This window comes from Diceros bicornis, chromosome 10 (assembly GCF_020826845.1).
Source record: "Diceros bicornis minor isolate mBicDic1 chromosome 10, mDicBic1.mat.cur, whole genome shotgun sequence".
Lineage (NCBI taxonomy): Eukaryota > Metazoa > Chordata > Mammalia > Perissodactyla > Rhinocerotidae > Diceros > Diceros bicornis.
This window is the reverse complement of record NC_080749.1, coordinates 5,411,251-5,435,830: the sequence shown is the minus strand read 5'-3', so window position 1 is coordinate 5,435,830 and position 24,580 is coordinate 5,411,251. Positions and strand designations below refer to the sequence as shown.

Genomic DNA, 24,580 nt, shown 5'->3' with positions numbered 1-24,580 from the left:
CCTTCTCCTCTTGGAGAATCTGGGTGCTGCATGATGGCCAACACTCACTGTACAAACCCCTCTGCAGCATCTGCAACTGCCCAAACCCTTTGCCACTGACCCCCTTCAGCACCACTCATTCTCCTCCAGACTCTCCTCCAACACGCAGGACCACATCCGCTCACTTGCCTTCACCGGCTCCTCTGGCTACACCCTGTTCATAGTTGTTTAGTTTATTTCTTACGCTACACTTTCTTGATTCAACAATCTTTTCTATAGAGGTAACTAACAAATCTACATCTCCAGCCCAAATTCCAAGTTCTAGACTCGTGATATTTATGTGACTATCTTATTAGGCATCTCACATTTAATATGCTCAAAAGAGAACTCACCCATGTCCTCAAATCGATTCTTCCTCTCCATTTTAGTGAATGGTAATACCATCATCTCAGTTATTTAGGGTAAAATTTTGGTTGGTATCTTCAACTCTAGGCCAACTCCATGCCCACGAAGTCACCCACTCCTGGCAAGTTTGCCTCTGCTAAGTCTCCTCAACCTTCTGCTTTATTACAGTCTCAGTTTAATTGTTTATCACTGCCTTCAGTTCCTCTGCCCTCCACCCCACCCTACACCACACCACCCCATCCTACACCACACCACCAGCATCAGCATCCCAAAACAAATATGATGACTTCATGTCCATGCTCAAAAACTTTCCATGGAATCACAAAGAGTGAAAATTCCTCATCTTGATTTAAAGCCTGTCAAAATCTGGTCCACATCTACATTTCCAACCTTACCTTCCCCCATCTCAGGCACCACACTACTGCCCAACCCTTCAGTCTACTTGCCATTCCTAAAATAGGCCTTGCATGCTTACCCTACATCTTTGCTTAAGCATTCCCCTTCTCCTACAATCCCTCTAAAGACTTCTGAGAGCACTATTTTTAATTAGATTTTGTATTTCCACAGCTTAACACAGAATCTAGTACATAGCAAGCAGCAACAAAATTCTTATGGAATGAACTATTTCTCAATCTTCTTATATCCTCCAGAGTACCCAATACAATACTTTGTGGATATTCAATAAATGTTAAACTGAAAATCAACCCTTGCTAATGTGAACCTAACATCGTTTCATTTGTTATTTTTCTTAAAGCAGCAAGCAGAACATTCACATATAGTCTCAGAAGAAAAATTAATACAAAATTCTTACTTCTCCTCTCCTGTCAGCACCTTTTCCAGGTCTCTTCGGGGTGTCTGACCACCAGTGCTGGGAAAAAAGTAATCAGTGAGCAACTAGGAATGTTAGAACCTTATAACTAAGAAAAAAAGATCAAAGTGAAATTCTAACTTACACCACAATTGGGTCCTTTACACCGGATCATGGAAAATAATTCCTAATCTTGTAAAAGTACTATTTATTTTAGTGATCACTTGCATACCTAGCTTCATTATGGGTGAGTAGTAACTGCCATATTTTTAATTAATGACTCTGCCATCCTAGATGCAACTATATCTAGTTTATACTGATACAAACTGAACCAGTAATATTTTTTTTCCCTAAGAATTCGGGAATGGGACTGAGAAAGAGCAAGTTTTTTCTGCAAGTGGCTGGAACAACACAAGCAAATCTCCAGAACTGTGGCAGAGGCCGTATTCCACCAGACTGAACCAGAAAAGTCTGGGAGGGGGTGTGGACCCTCCCTATACACCATCACATTTAAACTAAAAGGGTATTACGAACTACACAGACATATCAAGCTGAGAGGAAAGACAAAATCCTAACATCTTGCATGTTTCTTAATGATCTTATTTCCAAAAACCTTAGTTACCGTAAGAGTAATATTTACTCCACTTACTCATACCTGTTCCCTCATACCTGCTCATTCTTCGTCGTTGAGGCATTTGTTCTAGATCTCTCTGCTCCCTTTCTTCTCTTGTCATTCCTTTGTAGTTTGAGGTAAGACCAAATATAGGCCGAGACCATTCATCTGTAACAAGGGAAAATCAATTATTCAGTCCACAAAGTGGCATTTCTACTACCATGCCCTAGTGTGATCTCATATTCTAGGCATTTAGAATTTTCTTTTCTTAAAGATACCATTATTGCAGGACCATTTATAGGATAAATGCAGCGTAATACCAGTATCACAACTAGCTCCAGCTGATTCAGAAAAGTCAATGTAAAAAGATCATCTAAACTTGTAATCACTACAGAGGTTTAAAGAAATTACTTTCTTTAATCTGACTCACTCTGACAGTCATCTGTCAGAGTCAGCTGTGCTGACATTTCAGAGACAGTCTAATTTCTAAATTTACTCTACTGAAAACAGAAAATCTTGAAATTCCTCTACTTTCTTATTCTAACCTAAAACAAGCTCCCTTATTACTTGTCAAACTGGTCTAAATCTTTAAAAATCACATTTTAATAGTGCAGGTGTAGAGTCTGTACTTCATTAAGTCTGAGAAAGCTACTAAGGTGAAGATGAAAAAAAGTACTACATGCCCACTGTTGAGTCAGTAAGAGTCCAGAGGTGCCAAGTGATGTTTTTGTTCTGAAACATAATGTAGCTTACTGCTGCATTTAATATACCATCAAAATGAGAAAGGGCCTTTACAGACAGAACACAGGTGCTGTCAAACTGAGAAGGAAGCAGCGAGTCTCAGGGGGTCTACATATCTTTAAAAACTGACCCACTGTCCCCACCCCTGGATTCAGAATCACTGTTATAGTAAGTCATGGGTACCAGGAGGCACATTCTGCTTCTCTCAGTCTATGGCAAAAAGAGAGCCGAGAACCACTGCATAATAGCATCAAAAGTTTATTATTTAATAGGCAGTAAATTGCAGATTATTAACAAGATCAAAGACATAATACTTCTCTGGTTTAGAAAAAGAATTTAAATTTCTCTGAAAGCTTTTGAGAATCTTACAAATTCAATAGAAAAATAATTACTGTATTCAGATACAGAAGTAGTTACTTTTTCGATCTAGCCTTGAAGTTTAAAAGATTCCTTTCTGGGATGCCAGCCTGGTGGTGTGGTGGTTAAGTTCGCATGTTCACTTCGGCAGCCCGGGGTTCGCTGGTTTGGATCCTGGGCGGGGACCTAACTCACTGCTCATCTAGCCAAGCTGAGGTGGTGTCCCACACAGAAGAGCTACAACTCTACAACTGTGACACACAACTATGTACTGGGGCTTTGGAGAGAAAAAAGAAAAAGAGGAAGATTGGCAACAGATGTTAGCGCAGGACCAATCTTCCTCAAAAAAAAAAAAATTCCTTTCCAACATGGAACATAAGAAGAGTTAATGAAGATGATGAAAATGCACATGGTTTTCATTCTTAAAACTGAACGATTTCATAAACAATACAGCCGTTGTTTAGACGAATTTACACTCCTCTGGATTTCTCTGGTATCATTAAATAATAACATGTGAAAGGCTTTGGAGACCATTATGAAAGTATAACGACAACAGCAGCTGTGGCTAACGTTTCTTGAGGACTTACTATGTGCTAAGCATTGTGCTTTATATACATCCTCTCATTTAATCTTTACGATAACCCAAAGTAAAGACATAATTCTCTGTTTTACAGAAGAGGAAACCAAGCTTAGAGCTGAAATCACTAGTCTAAGGAAATGCAATAAGGCAAGTGGTGAATTCAGGATTTGAACCCAAGCATGACTGACTCTAGGGCCTGCATTCTAACCCCTCTCTCTCTACATGCTCTGGATACATGATTAGAAAATGCACTGGGGCTGGACTGGTGGCCTAGCGGTTAAGTTCAGCACACTCCTCTTCCTGGGTGTGGACCTACACCACTCATCAGCCTCTCTGTGGCATGACCCACATACAAGATAGAGGAAGACTGGCTACAGATGTTAGCTCAGGGCGAATCTTCCTCAAGCAAGAAGAGGAAGATTGGTGACAGATGTTAGCTCAGGGTGACTCTTTCTCAGCCAAAAAAAAAAAAAGGCATGATCTTACTTGGTATATTTATTAGTGGATAGCATACTTAAATATACTGAGAAGCACTTTAAGGGAAAAAGCTAGTATCTATAAGAAGTTAGCAAAAAACTTGTCTACTTCACTTCATTGACTCATTTTAAATAAATGTTGGTAAAAATATAGTTAGTTTTTATATATACATGTCTCTTTCTACACACAAACACAACAAACAAAAAGCAAAATGTACATACTGATTAATTTCCCTGCCATGTCCTTGTTGGACCTTGATTCCTTGGGGTGTTTATAGAGATACATCACTGCTCGTCCAATACCACTATGCTTCAGGGTTTCCTGGCTCACACTAGGTAGCTGAGGAACATAAACACATACATATATATTAATCACTCAGAAGCTGGGAGTCCTGCCAATCTATTCTAGAGGACCTCCATGACCAGGTTCATTGACAATAGAACAAATAGCAAAAATTTCCATTTTCAGGATCTACAGACACTGAACATAAACATACTATGTGTTCACATCAGGAGTTGAGAGTCCAGTATTACTACTCAGTCGAAGTAAAACTTCATATGAGAAAGTATGCTCAAAGGTTAGCAGTTTAATACAAGAGTCAGCAAGGACTCTGAATCAAACAGACCTAAGTCTGAACCCAAGCACAGCCATCTGCTAGCAATGTGACCTTGGACAAGTCATTTAACTTCTCTGAGTCTTAATTTCCTCATCTGTAAAATGGAGACAATACACCTACCTTGCAAGTTTGTTGTGAAGAATAAATGAACCAAAACATATATAAAACACCTAGCACACAGGAGGTTCCTCGGGAATTCCTTCAGAAGTTAAGTAGCTTGCCCAAGGTGTCACAGCCACATGAAGGTGGCCCAGCTCAAGATTCCAATGCAAGTTTATCTGACTCTGAAGTTGGTGCTCTTTCTACATCAAGCCTCCCTAGAACATGCCCCACCACTGTACTACCACTCTCAGATAACCCAGAGCTACCCCAAGATCTTTTTCCTTCAATACTATAGTTACATGAAGTTTTAAAAGGCCTTCCTTTTAGGCTCATTTTATTTGGTATCTTCCTAATAAACATACCTAATAAAACCTCTCTTATAGCAGGCTACGGCAGAGAGAATGTATAAATACCTGGTAAAATACAGAGGTTGTGATAATATAAACCACATTAGGTAATTAATGAAGAGCAAACAGATTATCTGCCTCTAACCTCTTGCAGAATCTTCAACAGCTCCTCTCGAATCTTTAGTGCTGGCAAACTCCTATCTGGTAGAGGTGAGAGCCATTCTTTGATGGCAGACATCACACCACTGTCAATAAATGTTTCTTTAAGGTCCTGCCTGTAATATTTAAAAAAAAAAAAAAAGGCAAGTCAATGAATTTTGGTTCTACTTCCTTTGGATTTCCTTACATATTTAGTGATGTTTCCAAAAATCGCTTTTAAAGAGTTACTCATATACACTATTTACTAAGCACCTATTCATAGTTTGAAAAGCAATATGAAATTTAGTTCCTATTTTCAAGAAACAAACAGACTTGACAGGCAAAGATAATTTGTCAAAAACAAAACAAACCCAAATTACACAAGATAGGTTAATACTGATATAGATGGTACAGATAGTAAGAATAATGAGCTTCAATTATTACAATAAAAAAATAATGTTTAATCTATCAGAATAGTGATTCTCAAACTGTTTCAGGCGATGAGAACCCAGAATTGTGCTATTCTTTGCAGGATACTAAGAATAACAGCATTCTCCTAGTAGAAAAAAAACTCAATGAAATACTGATATTTAATTCCATTTTATGTACTTAGAATCAATTATGTTAATAGAAAAAATATGATATTATATGTACGCAATCTGGCACAGATAACTTTGTCTGTTGGGATAAAGGTAACAATTTCCTAGTAGAAAGTCCTAGACCGTACTTGTTGGCTCATTGGTGTACTAATGCACTTCTTCAGCCATCAAAAATAGGCTGTGGCTACGTTCAAAGAGAAATCAAAGTTGCTTAGGACCATGAGCAAACGAACAAAAGAGCTTGGTAACAAGGATCTATCAAGAAAAGGTCGTTGGAGCTGGCCCGGTGGCGCAAGCTGTTAAGTGTGCGCACTCTGCTGCAGTGGCCTGGGGTTTGCTGGTTCGGATCCCGGGCGTGCACTGACGCACCGCTTGTCAAGCCATGCTGTGGCGGCGTCCCATATAAAGTGGAGGAAGATGGGCATGGATGTTAGCCCAGGGCCAGTCTTCCTCAGCCAGTCTTCCTCAGCAAAAAGAGGAGAATTAGCAGATGTTAGCTCAGGGCCGATCTTCCTCACACACACAAAAAAAAGGTCCTTATTCCAGAAGGACCATGACACAATTCATGATATAACAGGCCATAAGCCTTGTACAATACATGCTTCAAGTAGTCTCCCAGAATTTGCTCTGCTCTCAATCACACTGGGAAAACAGATGCAATTTTACCGGACTCAAAATGGTCTATAAAAAACAATATTAGTGGTTTCCAAGTTTTTCTTTCCTTAATATCAGTTTCCTATTTGTTCTGTTGGCATTAAGCATCAAAGTTGAAGAAAAATTTGTGAGAAAGTAACATAATTTAGGAAATTCATTATTATTTTTTTGTGAATTGTTAGAAGGCAATCATTCTTTAATATCTCCAGAACACCAGTACATAGTTTGAATATCATTCTATTAAAAGGAAAAAACTTTTTCAAGAAAACAGAATACGTACTTCTTAAGGTGCATAACCACAGTAGGTAATAATGTTAATTTTTTCAGTGCTGGCTTTTTTTGATTGTTCAACTGTCTGTCTTCCTATGCAGAAAGAAAAACATTAAAAAAAAAAAAAGCAATTGTTAATAATGCATTATAACCACTATAATTCTAAACTTTAAAATAAAATAAGCAGCAATTTCTCTGAGAAATTACAATTTTTCCTACAAGCAAGATAATTAAATAAAGAATGGACTTTTTGTAGAGCCCCAAATTCTGTATGTCTGTGTTGCTCAAACCCACACAACTATTAAAATAATTAGCTTTAACAATTACAAATTGAGAGAACAATTTTAATTTAAAATATTGGCATAACTGTCAAGTTTTCAAAGAGTTCATTCAAGGTACAAATTATACATGGGAAAATTTGGTTTATCATCAGGAATAATTTTCCAGCTATGAGGCTTGTATGATAACAGAATATGTTACTAAAGAAGGGTTTAGTAGAAGGATGTGCAGCTATGACATACAACTATCTACTGGGGCTTTGGGGGAAAAATAAATAAAAAATTTAAAAAAGGACAAGGCTGAGGGAACTTGTTTAGAGAAAAAAAAAAAGAAAGGTTTAGTATTTACTTGGCCATTTTTTCCTATATTTTTGGTGAGGAAGATAAGCCCTGAGCTAACAGTTGTGCCCATCTCCCTCTATTTTCTATGGGGGACACCTGCCACAGCATGACTTGATAAGTGGTGCATAGGTCCACACCGGGAACCTGCAAGACACAGGCCACCAAAGCAGAGCTCGCAAACTTAACCACCAGGCCACCGGGCTGGCCCCTCTTATTTTATTTTTTTTTTCAGTGAGAAAGATTGGCCCTGAGCTAACATCTGCTGCCAATCTTCCTCTTTTTGTTGAGGAAGATTAGCCCTGAGCTAACATCTGTGCCCATCTTCCTTTCTAATTTTGCATGTGGGATGCTGCCACAGCATGGCTTGATGAGCAGTGCACAGGTCAGCGCCCAGGATCCAAACCCGTGAACTCCTGGCTGCCAAAGTGGAGTGCATGAACTTAACCACTATGCCATGGGGCCAGCTTCCACTCCTTTTTTTTTTTTTTTTTTGGTGAGGAAGATCATCCTGAGCTAACATCCAATGCCAATCCTCCTCTTTTTGCTGAGGAAGATTGGCCCTGGGCTAACATCTGGGCCCATCTTCCTCTGTTTCATATGGGACGCTGCCACAGCATGGCTTGACAAGGGGTGCATCGGTGCATGCCTGGGATCCGAACCTGTGAACCCTGGGCCGCCGAAGTGGAGCACGTGCACTTACTTAACTGCTACCCCACTGGGCCAGCCCCCACTCCTATTTTTTTAATTATGGAAAATTTCAAATTCTACAAACTTAGAAAACAAAATAATATACTCCTGTCATGTACATTTCAACAATTAAACACACATGGCCAGTCTTATTTTAGCTATCTCTCTATCTACTTTTCCCTTCATCCTTGAATTACTTTGAAACAAATCCTAGACACATATCATTGGATCCACAAGTAACTTAGGAAGTATCTCTAAAAGATCAGAACTTGTTTTTAAGCATAATACTTGGCTAATTTTTACAATTTGGGCAGAATTTTAAAACGCAATGAGTTAAATGCAATCTCTTAATCAGAGGCAAAAGAATGACACATAAGTTTATAACATAACAACATGAATTTATAATTTTTTATATGTGAAGAAACACCAAACTTTGTGGTAAACTAGCCAAACCCAAGAGCAAAATCGTTCCCCCATAAAACTCGCAAAGCCATTCAGCTAAAAAGCCTCATTTTACTTAATACTTAGTCTTTTCACATTTTTCCTAAACATATTACTAAAAAATTAAAATTATTTCCATGCTTAAAGTTTAGAACATTAAATGCTTTATTACAAAAAACAAAGTATCTTTAAGCAAGGGTTAAGCTAAAAAAAAGGAAAAAAAGCCATACAACCAATTAAGTGGGAGGAAGAAAAGATCAAGCTGGAAGTGACCCATCTCACCTCAGCAGCTTCATTCATCTTGACAATCATGGCGCTCACAACGTCGTCGGCATCACTAATAAAAGTTCCACCATCGCGGTTACGTCTGCGCTTGCCACTCATACTCTTTTTCCGCTGCAACATCATCTCAAAATCCGACAGAAAGTCCATACTAACCAGTAACACAAAATCAAGTGAAATACAACTTTCCTTTTAAATACACATTTCCTTTTATCACAGTTAAAGAACAACCAACTTTCTTAATTTTAACCCAATGAAGTGCTACCTTATTTTAAAGTACAAGTACTTTTAACTTGCTTTTAAAAAAACAGGTGATCCTAGATTTTATTTCAACTTCTGTACTACCCCAACTCTTATATATTAAACACTAACAGCCCAAACTTTCCATAGACTATATTCACACTTGTATACATCAACCAGAGAAGGAACATTTCAAATCTCATGTTCTCATTCAGGGGACACCGCCTGCAATTACATGGTTCAGTTTTGGTTGCATCGCCTTTTTTGGGGGAATAGATTGGTGTTCAACTACTTGAATATTTCTCTCTTATATAGCATAAGTAGAAAAAAAGAAAAATAAACTGCTGCCTGCCATGATAAGAAGTACAACTCTCAAAACACAATGTGACTGAGATAAAGATGGACATCTACAGACTTGCTACAAGTCTCAAACCATTATAGCTTTCACCTCAACCATTATATTTAATAAGGGAGTTAACCTGCTCTCTGCCACAATCACATAAATGAGATATGATTTACATGATAATTTAATTTACATAATTTCCAAAGGTACTGCCAAACTCATTCAGCTCAACTCATGTCAATAGGACTTAAAAACTATTTTTTAAAACTATCTTTACCATTATAAACAGTAACTAACGAATCATTCTTTGGCAACTTTCAAGATACCAGATTTTTCTGAAGATGGATTCCAACCATCTCAACAAAAGTACGTGAAATACAATCATTTTATATTTAAGACTTGGGCCTTATTCTCCCTGGGACCCCAAAATTAGCTCTTCTCTTAAAAAACATATTTTTTTATTAGGTTATTTTTCAGAAGAGCTTACTTGGTGAGATATAAATTAAGAACCTGGCACCATATAACTCCACAAATTAAGATAGCTGAGCAGAGGGCAAATGAAAGAAAAATAACAAGAGCAATTAATTTTCAGGCAGCAGAGAGAGAAAAACGGAACAGATTCTTTGCTACACTTAATCAGGAACCAAAATAAGAAACAACAAAGTTTGACAGTCTCTACCTTCATTTTAAAAGTTCTCTTTAACAAATTCCTTTTTAAAAAAAATAAAACAAACTTACTGTTTTCCTCTCTTTATGTTATCATCAGAATCTGAATCTTCTGCTTCTTTTACCTGTGTTTCACTTTTTTCTTCTTCCAAATCTTCTTGGTTAAAACCCTAAAGGCAGGGTAAGTTAGCCAGAGTTATCACAACCTCATAACAAATAATTTTCTTCTGTGTAGCTGCTCTTAATTTTTTGCATTTTTAAAGTAATACATTTACAAAGAACAAAAATTAAACAGGTACAAAAGGTACATAGCAAAAAAGCTCCCCCCACCCTAGCCACTTGAGTTACTAGTTTTCTTGTGTCTCCTTCCAGAAATAGCCTACATTTTTCTACACATATATATTTACTATCCCCCTTTTATTACACAAATGGCAGCATAGTACACACACTGGGTACAGTATACTGTTCTGCACTTTCACATTTAACAATACAATCTGGAGACCAATTCATATGGCATGAAGTATCCTCGTTCTTTTTAAGGTTTTAGACTATTTGACCATATGACTGCAACCACTATTTGTTTATACATTTCCCTACTGACATCTAGATATGTGTATTTGAAATTTTGAGAAATATTTGCCAAACTGTCTTCCATAGAGTATACCAATCAACTCTCCTTCCAGGAAAGCGCGAGTGCACCTGTTCCCCACCTCCTCACTAGTATAGCAGGTTATCAAACAATGATATTTGCTAATCTCTGGACTGAAAAACAAAACATCTCTATAGCCCTTTTTGCATTCTCTTATTATGAGGAAGGTTGGGCATTTTTTCATGTTTAAAAGCTATCTGTAATTATTTCTCTCTGAACTCTCAATATCCTATGCCCATTTTTCTGCTGGATCTTTGTCTTATTGGTATGGAAAATCTCTTTAAACATTAGGGATTAGCTCTCTGAAAGTGACAGGAACTGCACAATCCTCACATTTGTACAGTTTGATTTTGTTTATGGTAATGTTTTCCAGGTATAATTTTTTATTTTTTATGTAACTGAAATGGTCAGTCTCTTCTTTACAGCTTCTAACTTTTATGTCATACTTAGAAAGGCCTTCCAATGGTTCACCTAGCAGGTTGTTTTTCTCACTGAACTGAACCTATAATCAAGTTGATGTTAACTCCCTAGACTATAGAAACATATCTTATTCTTGTAAAATGTTGCTTAACTGATGATAAGCTCCATGAGGGCAATGTCCAAACAATCCCTGGCATACAGGCTCTCAAATACTTGCTGAATAAATTTTTCCTCTCTGTTTTCCTTACGTTTACTTTGTTATTTTTCTACCATCTTGAATTAGACTAAATTCATCTACACTTTCACTCTCTTGCTTTAGGAATAAAAGTACTGATTTCTTTTTTAACCCAAGAACTATTTAACAAGGAAGTTTTAAATTTCTAGGTGGCAAGGGTGTTTTGTTTGTTAATTTTGTTATTAATTTTTCATTTCATTGCATTACATTCAGAAAATATTGTCTATACTTTTTACTTTTTGCAAAAGTTTGATCTAAAATTCACATAGAAATGCAAAGAACCAAGAAAACCCAAGGCAATCTTGAAGAGTAACAAGCTTAGAGGACATAAACAACCAAAAATGAAGAGTTATGTATTAATGATACTTTCACATACATTTGCAAAGGCCTAGGAACACTTCAATTCCATGTGTACTCCCAATTTGTTACTGTTGTCATGTTTTAATTTTAGATGTATTTTAAACCACACCAGACATGACTCTGTTTTGTATGGTCAATACTCATTTAGACTTATCCACATACTTTTGTTGCTCTTTTTTCCTTCCTGCATCCTTGACCTTCCACCTAAGATCTTCTTTCTGCCCTTAGTATTTGCTTCAGTTGGTATACTGATAAGATGAAATAAGGACGGAATCTTCATTCCTGAAAAGTATTTTCGCTGAATATAACAGAATTCTAAGTTTGCAGTTATTAGATTCTATTGTTGCTGTTGACAAGTCAGCTGTTAATCTAATTGTCGCCTCTCTCTAATTTTCCCCCTCCGGCTGCTTGTAAGACTTCCCCGTTTTCTTTTGTTTCTTGCAATTTTACCACGATGTATTTAGGCGTAGATTTTTTTGTATTCATCCTGCTTGTAATTTGTAGAACTTCTAGAATCTATGGCTTTATGTATCATTTCTTTAAATATTGCTTCTGCTATGTGTATTTTCCCTCTCTTTATGAGTTTCCAATCCACTATGTTAAAACTTCCCATGTATTTGTTTTATTCTTCTACATTTTCCAAAGTAATATATCTCAATGCTTCGTTCTAAACAGTTCCTTCTAACCTATCTTCCAGTTCACTCATTTTCTTTTCAAATACATCTACTCTGTTGTTAAACTCTGTTGTTAAAACTACCAAGTTTTTAATTCGTTACTATATTTTTATAGTTCCAGAACTTCACTTCTACTTGGTTCTTTCCCAAACCTGCCCTGTCTTTCTAAAAATTGTTCGCTGTGAAAAAATTTTTAATCTTTTATCTCCCTGAATATATGTGTATATATATATATATTTTTTTTTAAGGCAATATCTAAAATTCCTGTACCTAGAGCCCCTAGGTCAATTTCTTATTGTCTATTATGACTGTTTCTTTTTAATGTTATCTATGATTGTGTACCATACTGTGTATTTGAAAAACTACAGAAATAATTTGAATTCTATGATGATGTTATCTTTGTCCTGAAAGGATTTCTGTTTGTACATGCCAGGTCCCTGAGAGCACTAGTCAACGGGTTAAGAATCACTGCAATCACATTTCTGAGACAAAGGTTCTCTATGCTGCTGACTCAAAGCTAGCCTAAAATCTTAGCAAAAACTATTTTACTTCTAGTTCACCCTTAATCCTAGGAGTCCCAATCCAGAGCATGGCGTTTTTAGGGTCCCCTAGCCTCAGCAGGCCCTGACCTCCAAGTTTTGTCTCTTGAGCCTTGAGGCTGTCAAAAATACAAGCCTCTCAGCCTGAACAGGCAAACACTCCAGAAAAAGCAGGTCTAAATGCTAAGCTTACCTCTTTAAGTTTCTGTCTTTTGCTGGTGTTTGGCTTAGTGATTCTTTGCTACCTTGTTCCTGTGACAATGAACAGATTTTTAAACACTCTGTCTAGCTTTGCTAGTTGTCCTTAGCAGAAGGTTGGTCCAAATCATCTAGCCTGCCACTGCTAGAATCAGAAGTTCCATAACTATTGTGAGTCTTTCTCTTGAGCATTATAAAGTGCCTTTCATCATCTCTCAACATGTTTCCTCCTTCCCTTAATGCAATTTTGCCTGTTATTGTCCTTTTATGCCTTTGTAGACCCTTTTATTTCCCTTTCTGAATCCGTTTGTTCTAGATTTTTCTATGAAGTACATCACAGTTGCTTACTTCTACTTATTGGAATCACCTATTAGAGAACCACTGCCATAAAAACAAGAAAAAGCACAGTCAAAGAGGAAATATTTCCATCTTAACACTTACTGTAAATTCTTCTTCCTCTTCATCACCAGATTCTCCAAATATGTCTGCAATAAGATTTCTAGAAGAGAAGAAAATATAAAAAACTTTTCATTTGCAGAGGAATCATAAAATCTTTTTCTAATAGGGTATAATTTACATACAGTAAAATGCACAGATCTCAAGTGTCAATTTCAATGGGTTTTGACAAAATTTCACAATCGTGTAACCATTACCCTAATCAAGATACAGAACAATTCCTTCTCCACAGAAATTTCCCCTGTGGCCCTTTCTAGTCAGTCCCCCACAATAACATCCTAAAACTAACCAACACTCTGACTTCCATCACGACAGATTAGTTCTGCCTGTTTTTGAACTTCACACAGATTAGTTTTGCCTGTTCTTAAACTTTACGTGGAATCTCACAATATGTCCTTTTTACTTCCGTCACTTAGCTAATATTTCTGAGATTCATCCATTTTGTAGTGTGTAGCAATAGTTCAGGAACTAAACTCCTGAATCCCTCAAAGTTGTGCAATTAGGCAGGATATATTGTATTACACCTCAACATGAAATTTTAATACAAATTTAAAACTTAAAAAGACAAACCCCTCTCTACCACTTTATATTAACCCCTGAAAACTCACGTTATACTGTCACTTACTCTTCTTCATTTCCTGACTCACTATCACTCCCAAACAGATCCTTCTCTTCATTTTTCTTATCAGATAATTCTTCTTTCCCTGCTTCGTCTTCACTGTCAGATGCTACAGTCTTCTCTCTTTTGCCTGATTTGTCTGATATAACATCACTGTCAGAGTCATCTGCATCAGAGACAACACGACTCTTCTTTGCTGCTGTCGAAAAAGAAAATCATCGTCAATCTTATCCTGTCATAGTGATTATATTACTAAGTACAAAAGGTGCTTTAAAATGGCAGTACAGGGGCCAGTCCCGTGGCGTAGCGGATAAGTGTGCACGCTCCGCTGCTGGCGGCCTGGGTTCGGATCCTGGGCGCGCACTGACGCACCGCTTGTCAGGCCATGCTGTGGCGGCGTCCCATATAAAGTGGAGGAAGATGGGCACAGATGTTAGCCCAGGGCCAGTCTTCCTCAGCAAAAAGAGGAGGATTGGCAGATGTTAGCTCAGGGCTAATCTTCCTCACAAAAAAAGATTAAAAAAAAAATGGCAGTACATGGCAACGATCAAAGGCCTTTTGACACACGGTTAAAAAAAAAAAAAGTAACTAAAAGATTCATTCAGAGTCATCTTACAATTATTTGTTGTTTAGAAAAAATTGGCCAAAAGATGAAGAATGAAATCATCAACATAAAAGCGGGCATCAACAGCTACCTTTCCTTTTGGAGAACAGAGAAAAGGAGACTAGATTGACGTGCAGAATTAAAATTCCTTCTACGCTGCCTAGTTTTAGCAGAACTAAAAAGGGCTTGGATATTCTTTTGTGGAATCCCCATGTTCCTTGGCTGTCCCTCGTCAGTGTGGAACTTCTCATCTCCCTGAGTTAACTGACACACGTGTGCTGCTCTTTTTCCCTCTCCTATAACAACTGTCAGGTTACAAGGGAATATATCTTTTTCAAAAAAGTAAGTTTCATAAAAAAAGTAATCAAGCAGCAAAGACTGGAATACTCTGCAGAGACATGAAGTCTCTAAGAGGCCCTCACAAACTTCCTTGAATTTGGGTATTCAGTGATGTTTAACAAATGAAGAGAGGTACCCGTGAGAGCTCAGCCACTGTCTGGATGGGATGTAGGTACACTAGCTGTCAGAGAGACCCACAGCTAACTCTGGATACAGCTAGGTTTTCATAGAAACATACTTCTTTGAAACATTACCCTTTCCAGTTAAAACAAAACAACAGTCTTTCATATTCCCATTGAAACTCAGTCTAGTTTATCTTTTTTTTTTTTGCTGAGGAAGTTTCACCCTGAGCTAACATCTGTTGCCAGTCTTCCTCTATTTTATATGTGAGCTGCTGTCACAGCACGGCCACTGACACCGGGGCTGGCCCTAGTTTATCATTTTGAGGCAGTGAGAACTTAATGAACGCTGCTAGAACAACTCAAAAGAAATTTAATACTAAGATTAGCTGTTGAACAACAGGGAAACCAGTGTCCCGGTAATATTTTAGAACATCAAGTTGAACAAGAGAGTACAGATGTAACGCTCCAGAAAAAGAAACAATGCTTCATAGTTGTAAGCTTAGACAATAAGTAAAGCTATAGATAAACAGCCCAAAATAACTGCTTACATGCTTTCTCTTCATCTTCACTATCAGAAAGCACAGCAGCTTTTCGCTTTGCTCCTTTCTCCTCCTCCCCCTCTTTCTCTTCATCTTCATCACTGTCAATTTTTGGCCTTTTGGGTTCTTCCTCCTCGCTGTCAGAACTGTGAAAGCTTTTCCTGTCTATATGGCTATCTGAACGAAAGGAGTCATTTTGCATTTCTGTGCCCTCTCCCTTATTCTCCCCATCACTATCATCTTCCGACCCTGGCTTCTGTTTGTGTCTGGCGGCATCCTCAGGTTCTGAATCACTGGCAGGTCCCTTCTGAGGCTCCTCACTCTCAGAGTCACTGACTCGGGGTTTGGGAAGCGCCTCATTTTCAGAATCACTGGCCTGGTTCCTTGGAGGGTCCTCACTTTCTGAATCACTAATTCGGGGTTTGGGAAGCTCCTCATTTTCAGAGTCACTGGCTTGGTGCCTTGGGGGATCCTCATTTTCCGAGTCACTGATACGGGGTTTGGGAAGCTCCTCATTTTCCGAGTCACTGGCTTGGTGCTTTGGTGGATCCTCACTTTCTGAGTCACTGATACGGGGTTTGGGAAGCTCCTCATTTTCAGAGTCACTGGCCTGAGTCCTCGGAGGCTCCTCACTTTCCGAGTCACTGATCCGAGGTTTAGGAAGCTCCTCACTTTCAGAATCACTAATTCGCGGTTTGGGAAGCTCCTCATTTTCAGAGTCACTGGCTTGGTGTCTTGGGGGTTCCTCACTCTCAGAGTCACTGATTTGAGGTTTTAGAGCATCCTCTGTTTCAGAGTCACTGGCAGGACTTTTTCGGAGCTCTTCAATCTCTGAATCACTGGCAGGATGCTTTCTAACACCTTCATTTTCCGAGTCACTTGCATGCCCATTAAGAAGTTCCTCATTTTCAGAGTCACTAACAGGTAATTTCCTGATCTCCTCACTCTCAGAGTCACTCCCATGGTGATTGGTATCCTCATTTTCAGAATCACTTGCAGGAGGCCCTGCATGCTCTTCAGATTCAGAGTCACTGTCTTTTTGTCTTTGAAGCTCCTCACTTTCAGAGTCACTAGCATTAAGATTTGAGGGGTCATCATTCTCAGAGTCTGTCACATGATGTCTTTTGTTGAGGCCATCTTCTCGATCACTACGTTCATTCTGAAAAATCCAGGGAGAAAAAATTATGACAGCGCAAAAAAATGTTTGGTGGTGAAATGTTAAAAATTGTCAACAATTTAAATAAATTTTAAATAAACGTAGAAATACGTATATTTAAATGCAGAATTCTTGTCCTATACCTATATAGAAATATCCCACTTTAAAGAAGGCTATCTATCTATGAAATGGCTAACATGGTTTGAATCCCAAAATGAGGAAAGATAACCAACCTTCACTAAAACAAATCTATAAAGCATATACCCCCACATTACTATATAGGAGACATATTTTGAAGAGCTAGATTAAAAAAAAAAAAGTCTAATGTTCTCATATAATTCTAGCTCCTAAATATATTTTCAAAGAAATACAAGCAAATAACATACCCAAGTTCTTTTAAAAAGGAACATTCTTGGGTTTTAAAGGTTAAAATTATTTTAAGTTAAAGAACTATAAAACTTTATTTAAAGGGCCACATTATTTATAGGGCACACTCTTCCAAGTGAATCTAAACAAACCAGGAGAGCAGTTAACATTACTAAGTAACTAATAAGAGCCAAATATCATGCTAGGCTCTCTCCTATTAGTGCATTTCCTCCTCACAAGAGTGCTTTCCATAAGAAAACTGAGGCTTAGCACCATCTTGGTCGTACATACAGTAACCCTGTAGAGAAGTTTCAGTTTCAGGGAAAACACAACTAATCTAACTACACGTGATGTTCCATGAAGTAATCTGAAAGCATATGCTCTAGGGTACAAACTGGATATACACATATTATAGCTATGTTTTTTAAAATGCAGAGAAAAATAGACAAAATTAAACATACCAAAATAATAATAATTAGGATCTGGGGAGTTTCTTCCCCATCTAGTGTCTGAACTTTCAATAACACTGTGATTAATATGATGGTTTAAAAAGTGAAAGTCTTTGTGTCTGAGTTTACCCCCTTAAAAATTTACTGAGCCAGGGCCGGCTCCGTGGCTTAGCAGTTAAGTGCTCGCGCTCCGCTAATGACGGCCCGGGTTCGGATCCCGGGCGCGCACCGACGCACTGCTTCTCCGGCCATGGTGAGGCCGCGTCCCACATACAGCAACTAGAAGGATGTGCAACTATGACGTACAACTATCTACTGGGGATTTGGGGAGAAAAAGGGAAAAAAAAGGAGGAGGATTGGCAATAGATGTTAGCTCAGAGCCCGTCTTCCTCAGCAAAAAGAGGAGGATTAGCATGGATGTTAGCTCAGGGCTGATCTTCCTCACAAAAAAAAAAAAAAAAAATTTACTGAGCCAAATATTTCTCCTCAGACTATATGATGGACATTACCTGAACTTACCACAGATCAATTTTCAAGGAGCAAAGAGTCTTTAATAATGTCTATGCCCACTATCATGTTATGAAATAATTAAGGGACAAGAGAATCCAGTGGTAAGATAAATGGCACGAAAACGTTTTCACAAAACGCCTTCTTTAACTTGTCTCAGGCTCATTTAAAGATTAAGTATGCTGTGTCTACAGCTTCAAAATGAGTACAAAAAATTATAAAATAAGCTTACAAAGCAAAACTTTGAGGATTTTCTTCTCTATATTTTATTACCACCTTGATAGCACAGAGTTCCAAAGAAAGAGTAATTGTTATACATATTCATTCAAATATAACATGTTCAGGAAACTTTCTAAAATCATAAACTTTTCAAATTTCCCACAGGCATTTTTCTTACATTATCAGTGGGCAATCAGTATAGCACTGGATTTCTTGTCAGTCATACATCTTATTATCCCACTGAAACCGGCATTTATCTATTAAAGGTGATATTAGGACAGGAGAAACAACATAGAATCTTGTAATACAGTACAATACTCCATATACTGCTAAAAGTTTACTTTGAACCATACTTCATAATTTAATTTTTATATTTTAAAAGAATGTAGATGAAAAATTAACTACATAGAATGTAAGCTTTAAGAAGACAGGCATTTTTTGATCTGTTTTCTTCACTGAGATATCTTCAGAGCACAGAATGGTGTCTGATACATCATACACACTCACAATAAGAATTTGCTGAATGAACAACAAAGGAGTTAAGTGGGAATAATTTAAAGTGAGGAATACTTAACAAGCATTTCTTTAACGTCTACCATGTGCAAAGTGCTAGGAATTAAGGCTGAACATGTCTCAGTGCCTGATCTTCAAGAGCTGTTGTCTAATGAGCCAGCCAAATATAACAATATAGTGTAATATGCACTATTATGAAGGTATACATGATATTTTCAAAGCCTATAGGAAGTGATCTATATGAGACTGAGCTATATAAAAGGTGTGTAGACACCAGGTATTTGCAATTAGTTTGTGATGACCGAGTTAAGTTAACGGGGGGGTGGGGGGGTGGGGGGGGGGGACGGGACATGGGATGACGGGATGGGACACGGGGGCAGGGGCGCCGCCACGGAGATACACACTGGTACCAGCAGAGGCAACAGAGAAAATTGTAACTGGCTTCTGGAATGCTTTCCATGACATAACCAACAGTATGTTCGTGTCTGACTCAATTTATTTTAGCTGCAAACAACATAAACCATCTCTGGCTAGCTCCAGAGAAGAGAACAATCATCTGAGGATCAAAGTCTGATGAATGACTGAAGACTCAGGAAGGGCGGGAACCAAGGCAGCTGAGAAAGCTTAGAAAAGGGAACTCAAGGACCTTTTCACTAGAGCACTACCAATAACATGACTCAGCTCTAACCATGCTAACCTTCGGTGTCTAGGATCTAAATTTTAAATTCCCAGGAGAGATGATCTAATTGGCCACAGCAATATCAGATGTTGTAACTCAGTGACTCAACAGGTCACAGCCAGAGCAGGGGCACAGCACTGGGAGCCACTCCCAAAGAAGAGATATCATGAACTGGGCAGTCATCCCAAAACTTAGTTGCTACACTCTCTCCTGCGTTTCCTGACACATGGTGTATGCATTCCAAAACAAGCGACCATTACAAGGACATTACATATGATATTGATTGTGAAACTTATGAATTCCCATCAATTTTTGAAGAATTTCATAAAAACCTGAGTATCTATTATGTGTGGGATGGTGGGGGACAAAAAGGTGAGAAATCACTGCAGTAAGAAAGTGCTAGTCAACAGACTCAAGTTAGAGAATGCACTCAGGCAATAACATCACAGGATTTGGGAAAAAGTATATTAGAAATTACATGGGTAAGCTTAAAAGTTATCAAAACAATATTCAAAATTTTCAGACTGATTTCAGTAGTTTAAGTTACAAACTTTAAAAAAAAAACAAAAAAATTTTTTTTTTCTTTTTTTGGTGAGGAAGATTGGCCCTGAGCTAACATCTGTGCCCATCTTCCTCTATTTTACATGTGGGACATCCACCACGGCATGGCCAGATGAGCGGTGCCTACATCCGCACCCGGGATCCGAACCCGCGAACCCCAGGACACCGAAGCGGAGCAAGCAAACCTAACCACCACACCACTGGGCTGGCCCCCAAAATACATTTTCTTCAAGTCAGATATGAGTACAGCAAATCAATAGTAGAAATTGCCATTTAAATGTCATTTTCTTAATAATGTAAAAAATTTCCTAATTGTAACCGTTAGAGAAATTAAGCATTTTGAGGGTCCTTAGTATCTATACCTCTAAAGGCTTTAGAAGTGTCTATAATGCCTCACATCCTCCTCTTATAATTGTTCACATTGTAACTGCTGGTTACCCGTAATGAATGATCTGGTTGATCAAAGCATACAAATAGGAATCATACTCCTTCTGGACTAGGGCCACAATACACATGCACAGAGATAATTAACATTTTAAAATTACAAAGTAAATAAAACTACCATAAAGCAAATGTCAATTTGTAAACTTCCAAGTAGTATATGAATGTCAAATAGAAATCCTTATAAAGAAAGAATCAGACAACTCGGGACACTTGTTTCTTCCTTATCCATTAAAAGAGTCAAACTCAAAACTGTTGAACTTGCATGCTAACCTACCATTATAAATTGGTAAAACATCCAACACGACACACACAGTAAATTCCATGAGGAAATATCTATAGCAGCATTTTCAAAAACATGTTTCACTGGACCTTAGTTCCAGAAGATATATTTCAAATCCCCATCTTGAAGTTTACCAGTACATATCTTAATTAGCATATGAAAGAATCTGAGAAATCCAGCAATAAAAGTACACAATGCTGTTATACTCCAGTGTAGCTCCTGGAACGCTGCAAGGCTTTGACTTGGAAAGACTCCGATTTACAGCAAATATGCACATGATAAAATGAAGCTATATACCAGAATGTCCTTTGTCTGTCAAAAGCTGGTTGATCCTAGACTCAGTCAAAAACAAAAGCACTCCTGATGAGTATTGGAAAAAGAAAATTCTACCCAAAGCTTAAGAGTTTGTAATAATGAGGCAAACTCCTGCCTACCTCTCCAGACTCTCTTTCTGCCCTTTCACCAACATCAACCCTATGCACTGCACCAGCAGTTCCCAAACTTTAGTGTTCTTAAGAATCACTCGGGGAGCTTTGGTGAAAAAACATACAGACTTTTGTGCTTCTCACCTCCAGACATTTATCCAGTAAGTCTAGGGAAGGGGTCAAAGAACCTACATTTTGACATCTAATCCAAGTGATTCTAGGTTGCATGTTAAAATTCTACTGCAGACACATAGAACTACTAACTTCACTATGTTACCTCCATGCCTTTACAAATGCTGTTCCCTTTACCTGGAATATCCTTCCCCTACCTTGTCCTTTTCATACCTCAAAATCAGACAAAAATACCCCCTTCCTGAACTCTTTTCCATCTTTCTCTCTGGGTAGGATGGACCTTGCACAAGATAATGTAACAGTTAAGAACATAAACATTAGAGTCAGAAAGATCTGGGGCCCAAACCCTAGCTCGGCCACTTTCTACTGTGTAATCTAGAGGTATCTTCTCAATTTCTCAAAGCCTCAATGTCCTCAATCTGATGGAGTTAGGAACAGTATCTATACCTCAGAAGGCTATTCTAAGGATCAAATGCATGTAAGTAGTTAGTACAGTGCCTGTAAGCATTCCACAAATGTTATCAAAGTATCTTGTTAATTATTAATTAGTTATGAAGCACACCCCCTTCAAGACGCAGCTCAAATACATCATCTGTGAAGGCTGAGCTGGTTAGTCATTCCTTCCTGCATATCCCCACAGCATCTTGTACCTCTACCTCACTGGAAGGTGACTGTTTACACATTTATCTTCACAATGCACTGACCCTAAGATCAGAGACCATTTTTAAAAAATGTACCTTTTACCTCCAGCATACAGAAGACACTCAAATTCACCAAAATTAAACAGAAACCCCACAGGACAACTGCTTAAGAGAAAAGAACCAATGCAAAATAATGTTTTTCTCCTCAATTTAGTAGACTTAAAGACAATTTGGTGGACTTAAAGACAAAGACAAAGGCAGAAACCTAACACAAAGAAAGGAAAGTGTAGATGGAATCAAAAGAACTGGTGAAAATAGGGTAAACAACGAAAGCAATGGCCAAAAAGAATCTTCTAGTTGCTCTGATGTACTCCCTGTAGGAACACTTTCCTTCTACCAGCACAACCTGTCTGTGGAAAGATCCAAACGACAGCAGACTGCCATCTTTACTCAATTCAAAGTGAGGCTGGAGCTAATGGGACCGACACCAACTTCAACAGCAGATGGATGCCTGGGCCCACTACACTTTGCCTCCAGTCAGAATAACAATGAGAGGCTAGGCTCCGTTTCCAAACAAGCTCTTTCTCAATAGTTCCACACACTATTTTTTTCTGTGAGACCCTCAGGAGGGGAAGATTCTACTTTTCTATGCAGATGAAATCTACAGGTTCTGGATTTTAAAATACATATTTATTTCAGTATAGTTTCCATGGAACAGAAACCTGCCAACCACAAACCACACAGCTAATTCCACGCTGTTCAAGAGAATATTCAAGTAAAACAACAAAAACTAGAACTGCAACTAGATCTATAACTAGGTCACATTTGTGCTCAAACTGCTTTATTAAAAAATCGTGTTTTTGGAGGGTGGGCACAAGGGGTGAAGGGATGCATTTATACGGTGACTGACAGACAATCATGTACAACAAAAATTTCACAATAAAGAAAAAAACATTGTGTTTTCAGTGACGACTATTCAAAAAGATTTTTAAAAATCTTTCCCACTTCCCCTCTCTGTCCTACCACAAAAGATGTGTGAAGATTCTGAGTTCTCAAAGTGCTCTACAGAGAACAATTGTACTTGAAAATCCCACTAATGTTTACATCCTTTTTAGGAACCTAGTCAAAAACATGTTAGTAACATAAAAACAAGTAATTTAAATATGTAAGCAATTTATTACTGCAATTGCTTATATACGGATTTCTTTAAAAAACCAAGCCTAAGCTCAAGAACATTACTTTTAAATTTTATTTCATATGGTAAGTCTCTTTTAACTAGTGTGGCCTCAACCTCATAAAGATTAACTCTGGACTAGCTCCCTGAGAAATAATATCTGCCCTACTTACTATAGAGGATAACTGTAAGGTAATTAAGGGAAACTGAATTATGTCACCCCAAAATATGTCTCTTTTGACATAAAAATTTTGAGCTGAAGGCAATTAAGCAGCAGCAAACAGGAGAGAAGCTCTAACTTCCCTCTTTTTCTGCCTAATGGCACGATATAGACTCTCTTTCTACTGGAGGCAGACTGTTATCAGCCCAGAGTTGCCGCCAGAGAAATGTGCACACAAATCTTACTACATTAGTTTCTTCCCATCTGTTTACCTTCCCAGTTTGCCATCCTAGGAAGCCTAAAACTGCTTTCCTTTGCCCTGTCATTTCTCCAAAAAATCATTATTCTTTGTTGAAGATGCTATATAAGCCGGAATTCTAAGGCATCGCTTCAAGTTAGTCTTTGTTGAGGTTTCACCTGCATGATGTGTGCTGCACATGTTAATAAACTTGTTTGTTTTTCTCTTGCTAATCTGTCTTTTTGTTAGAGTTCTAGCTGAAAACCTAAGATGGGTAGAGGCAAAGTTTTGCCTCCTCTACATAATATAAAGGGATTACAGTTTTTATTACATAGGTTTATATTTAATCCTCATAATCACCTTTTCAGCCGATTATCAAGATGGTGAAGCTGGGGCGCTCAGGAAGATGAAATAATTTTTTCAGGAGGTGACAGGTATTAAGTGGCAAAGCCAAGATTTGAAACTACCCTCTGGCCATCACACTATACTGCCCTTTCACGCTAAAAAGCTATGCAAATACAAAATAGAATCCTCATCACTCAACAGAGATTTGCTATTACACTGTCTAACCCAAACTTAATTCTTCAGAATCATCTTCCATTAAGCTATTTCATTTTCCAGCCACAATTACCATTCTTGAAATATAACAAGTCCTTCCCAATTCTAAGCCTTTGAACCTGCACTCCCTCTAGCTAGAATTACCACTACCACCTCTAACTGGCTTCTCCATCTGGCAATGTCACCCTCATTCCTCAGAGTCAGCTAAGATAGATCTACTTAGCCCACCCCCCATAGTACTTTGTATGTGCTCTTTATGTAATTTTTTAATACACTTAAAATTATTTGATGCATGCTCATAAAAATGAGTGACCACATAAAACAGTGGCACAGTTATTCTACCTAATTATCCTCCCTTT

The 24,580-nt window shown here is 38.0% G+C and overlaps 1 protein-coding gene across 7 annotated transcripts in view; it reads right to left on the bottom strand.

Moving 5' to 3' along the window:
- Positions 1 to 24,580, bottom strand: part of IWS1 (interacts with SUPT6H, CTD assembly factor 1) — a 46,858-nt gene that overhangs the window by 7,441 nt on the left and 14,837 nt on the right. For 4 of the 7 annotated variants that reach the window (XM_058548757.1, XM_058548755.1, XM_058548752.1 and 1 more), the window contains exons 3-12: positions 15,729 to 16,878; positions 14,122 to 14,314; positions 13,482 to 13,539; positions 10,038 to 10,135; positions 8,717 to 8,867; positions 6,697 to 6,779; positions 5,171 to 5,300; positions 4,182 to 4,299; positions 1,862 to 1,973; positions 1,196 to 1,252 (exon numbers count right to left, since the gene is read on the bottom strand). In XM_058548757.1, coding sequence (XP_058404740.1) covers positions 1,196 to 1,252; positions 1,862 to 1,973; positions 4,182 to 4,299; positions 5,171 to 5,300; positions 6,697 to 6,779; positions 8,717 to 8,867; positions 10,038 to 10,135; positions 13,482 to 13,539; positions 14,122 to 14,314; positions 15,729 to 16,878 — 2,150 coding nt within the window. Of the gene's footprint in view, positions 1 to 1,195; positions 1,253 to 1,847; positions 1,974 to 4,181; positions 4,300 to 5,170; positions 5,301 to 6,696; positions 6,780 to 8,716; positions 8,868 to 10,037; positions 10,136 to 13,481; positions 13,540 to 14,121; positions 14,315 to 15,728; positions 16,879 to 24,580 lie in introns of those variants that run through there. The other 3 variants (XM_058548756.1, XM_058548754.1, XR_009221360.1) reach the window with 3 other exon arrangements.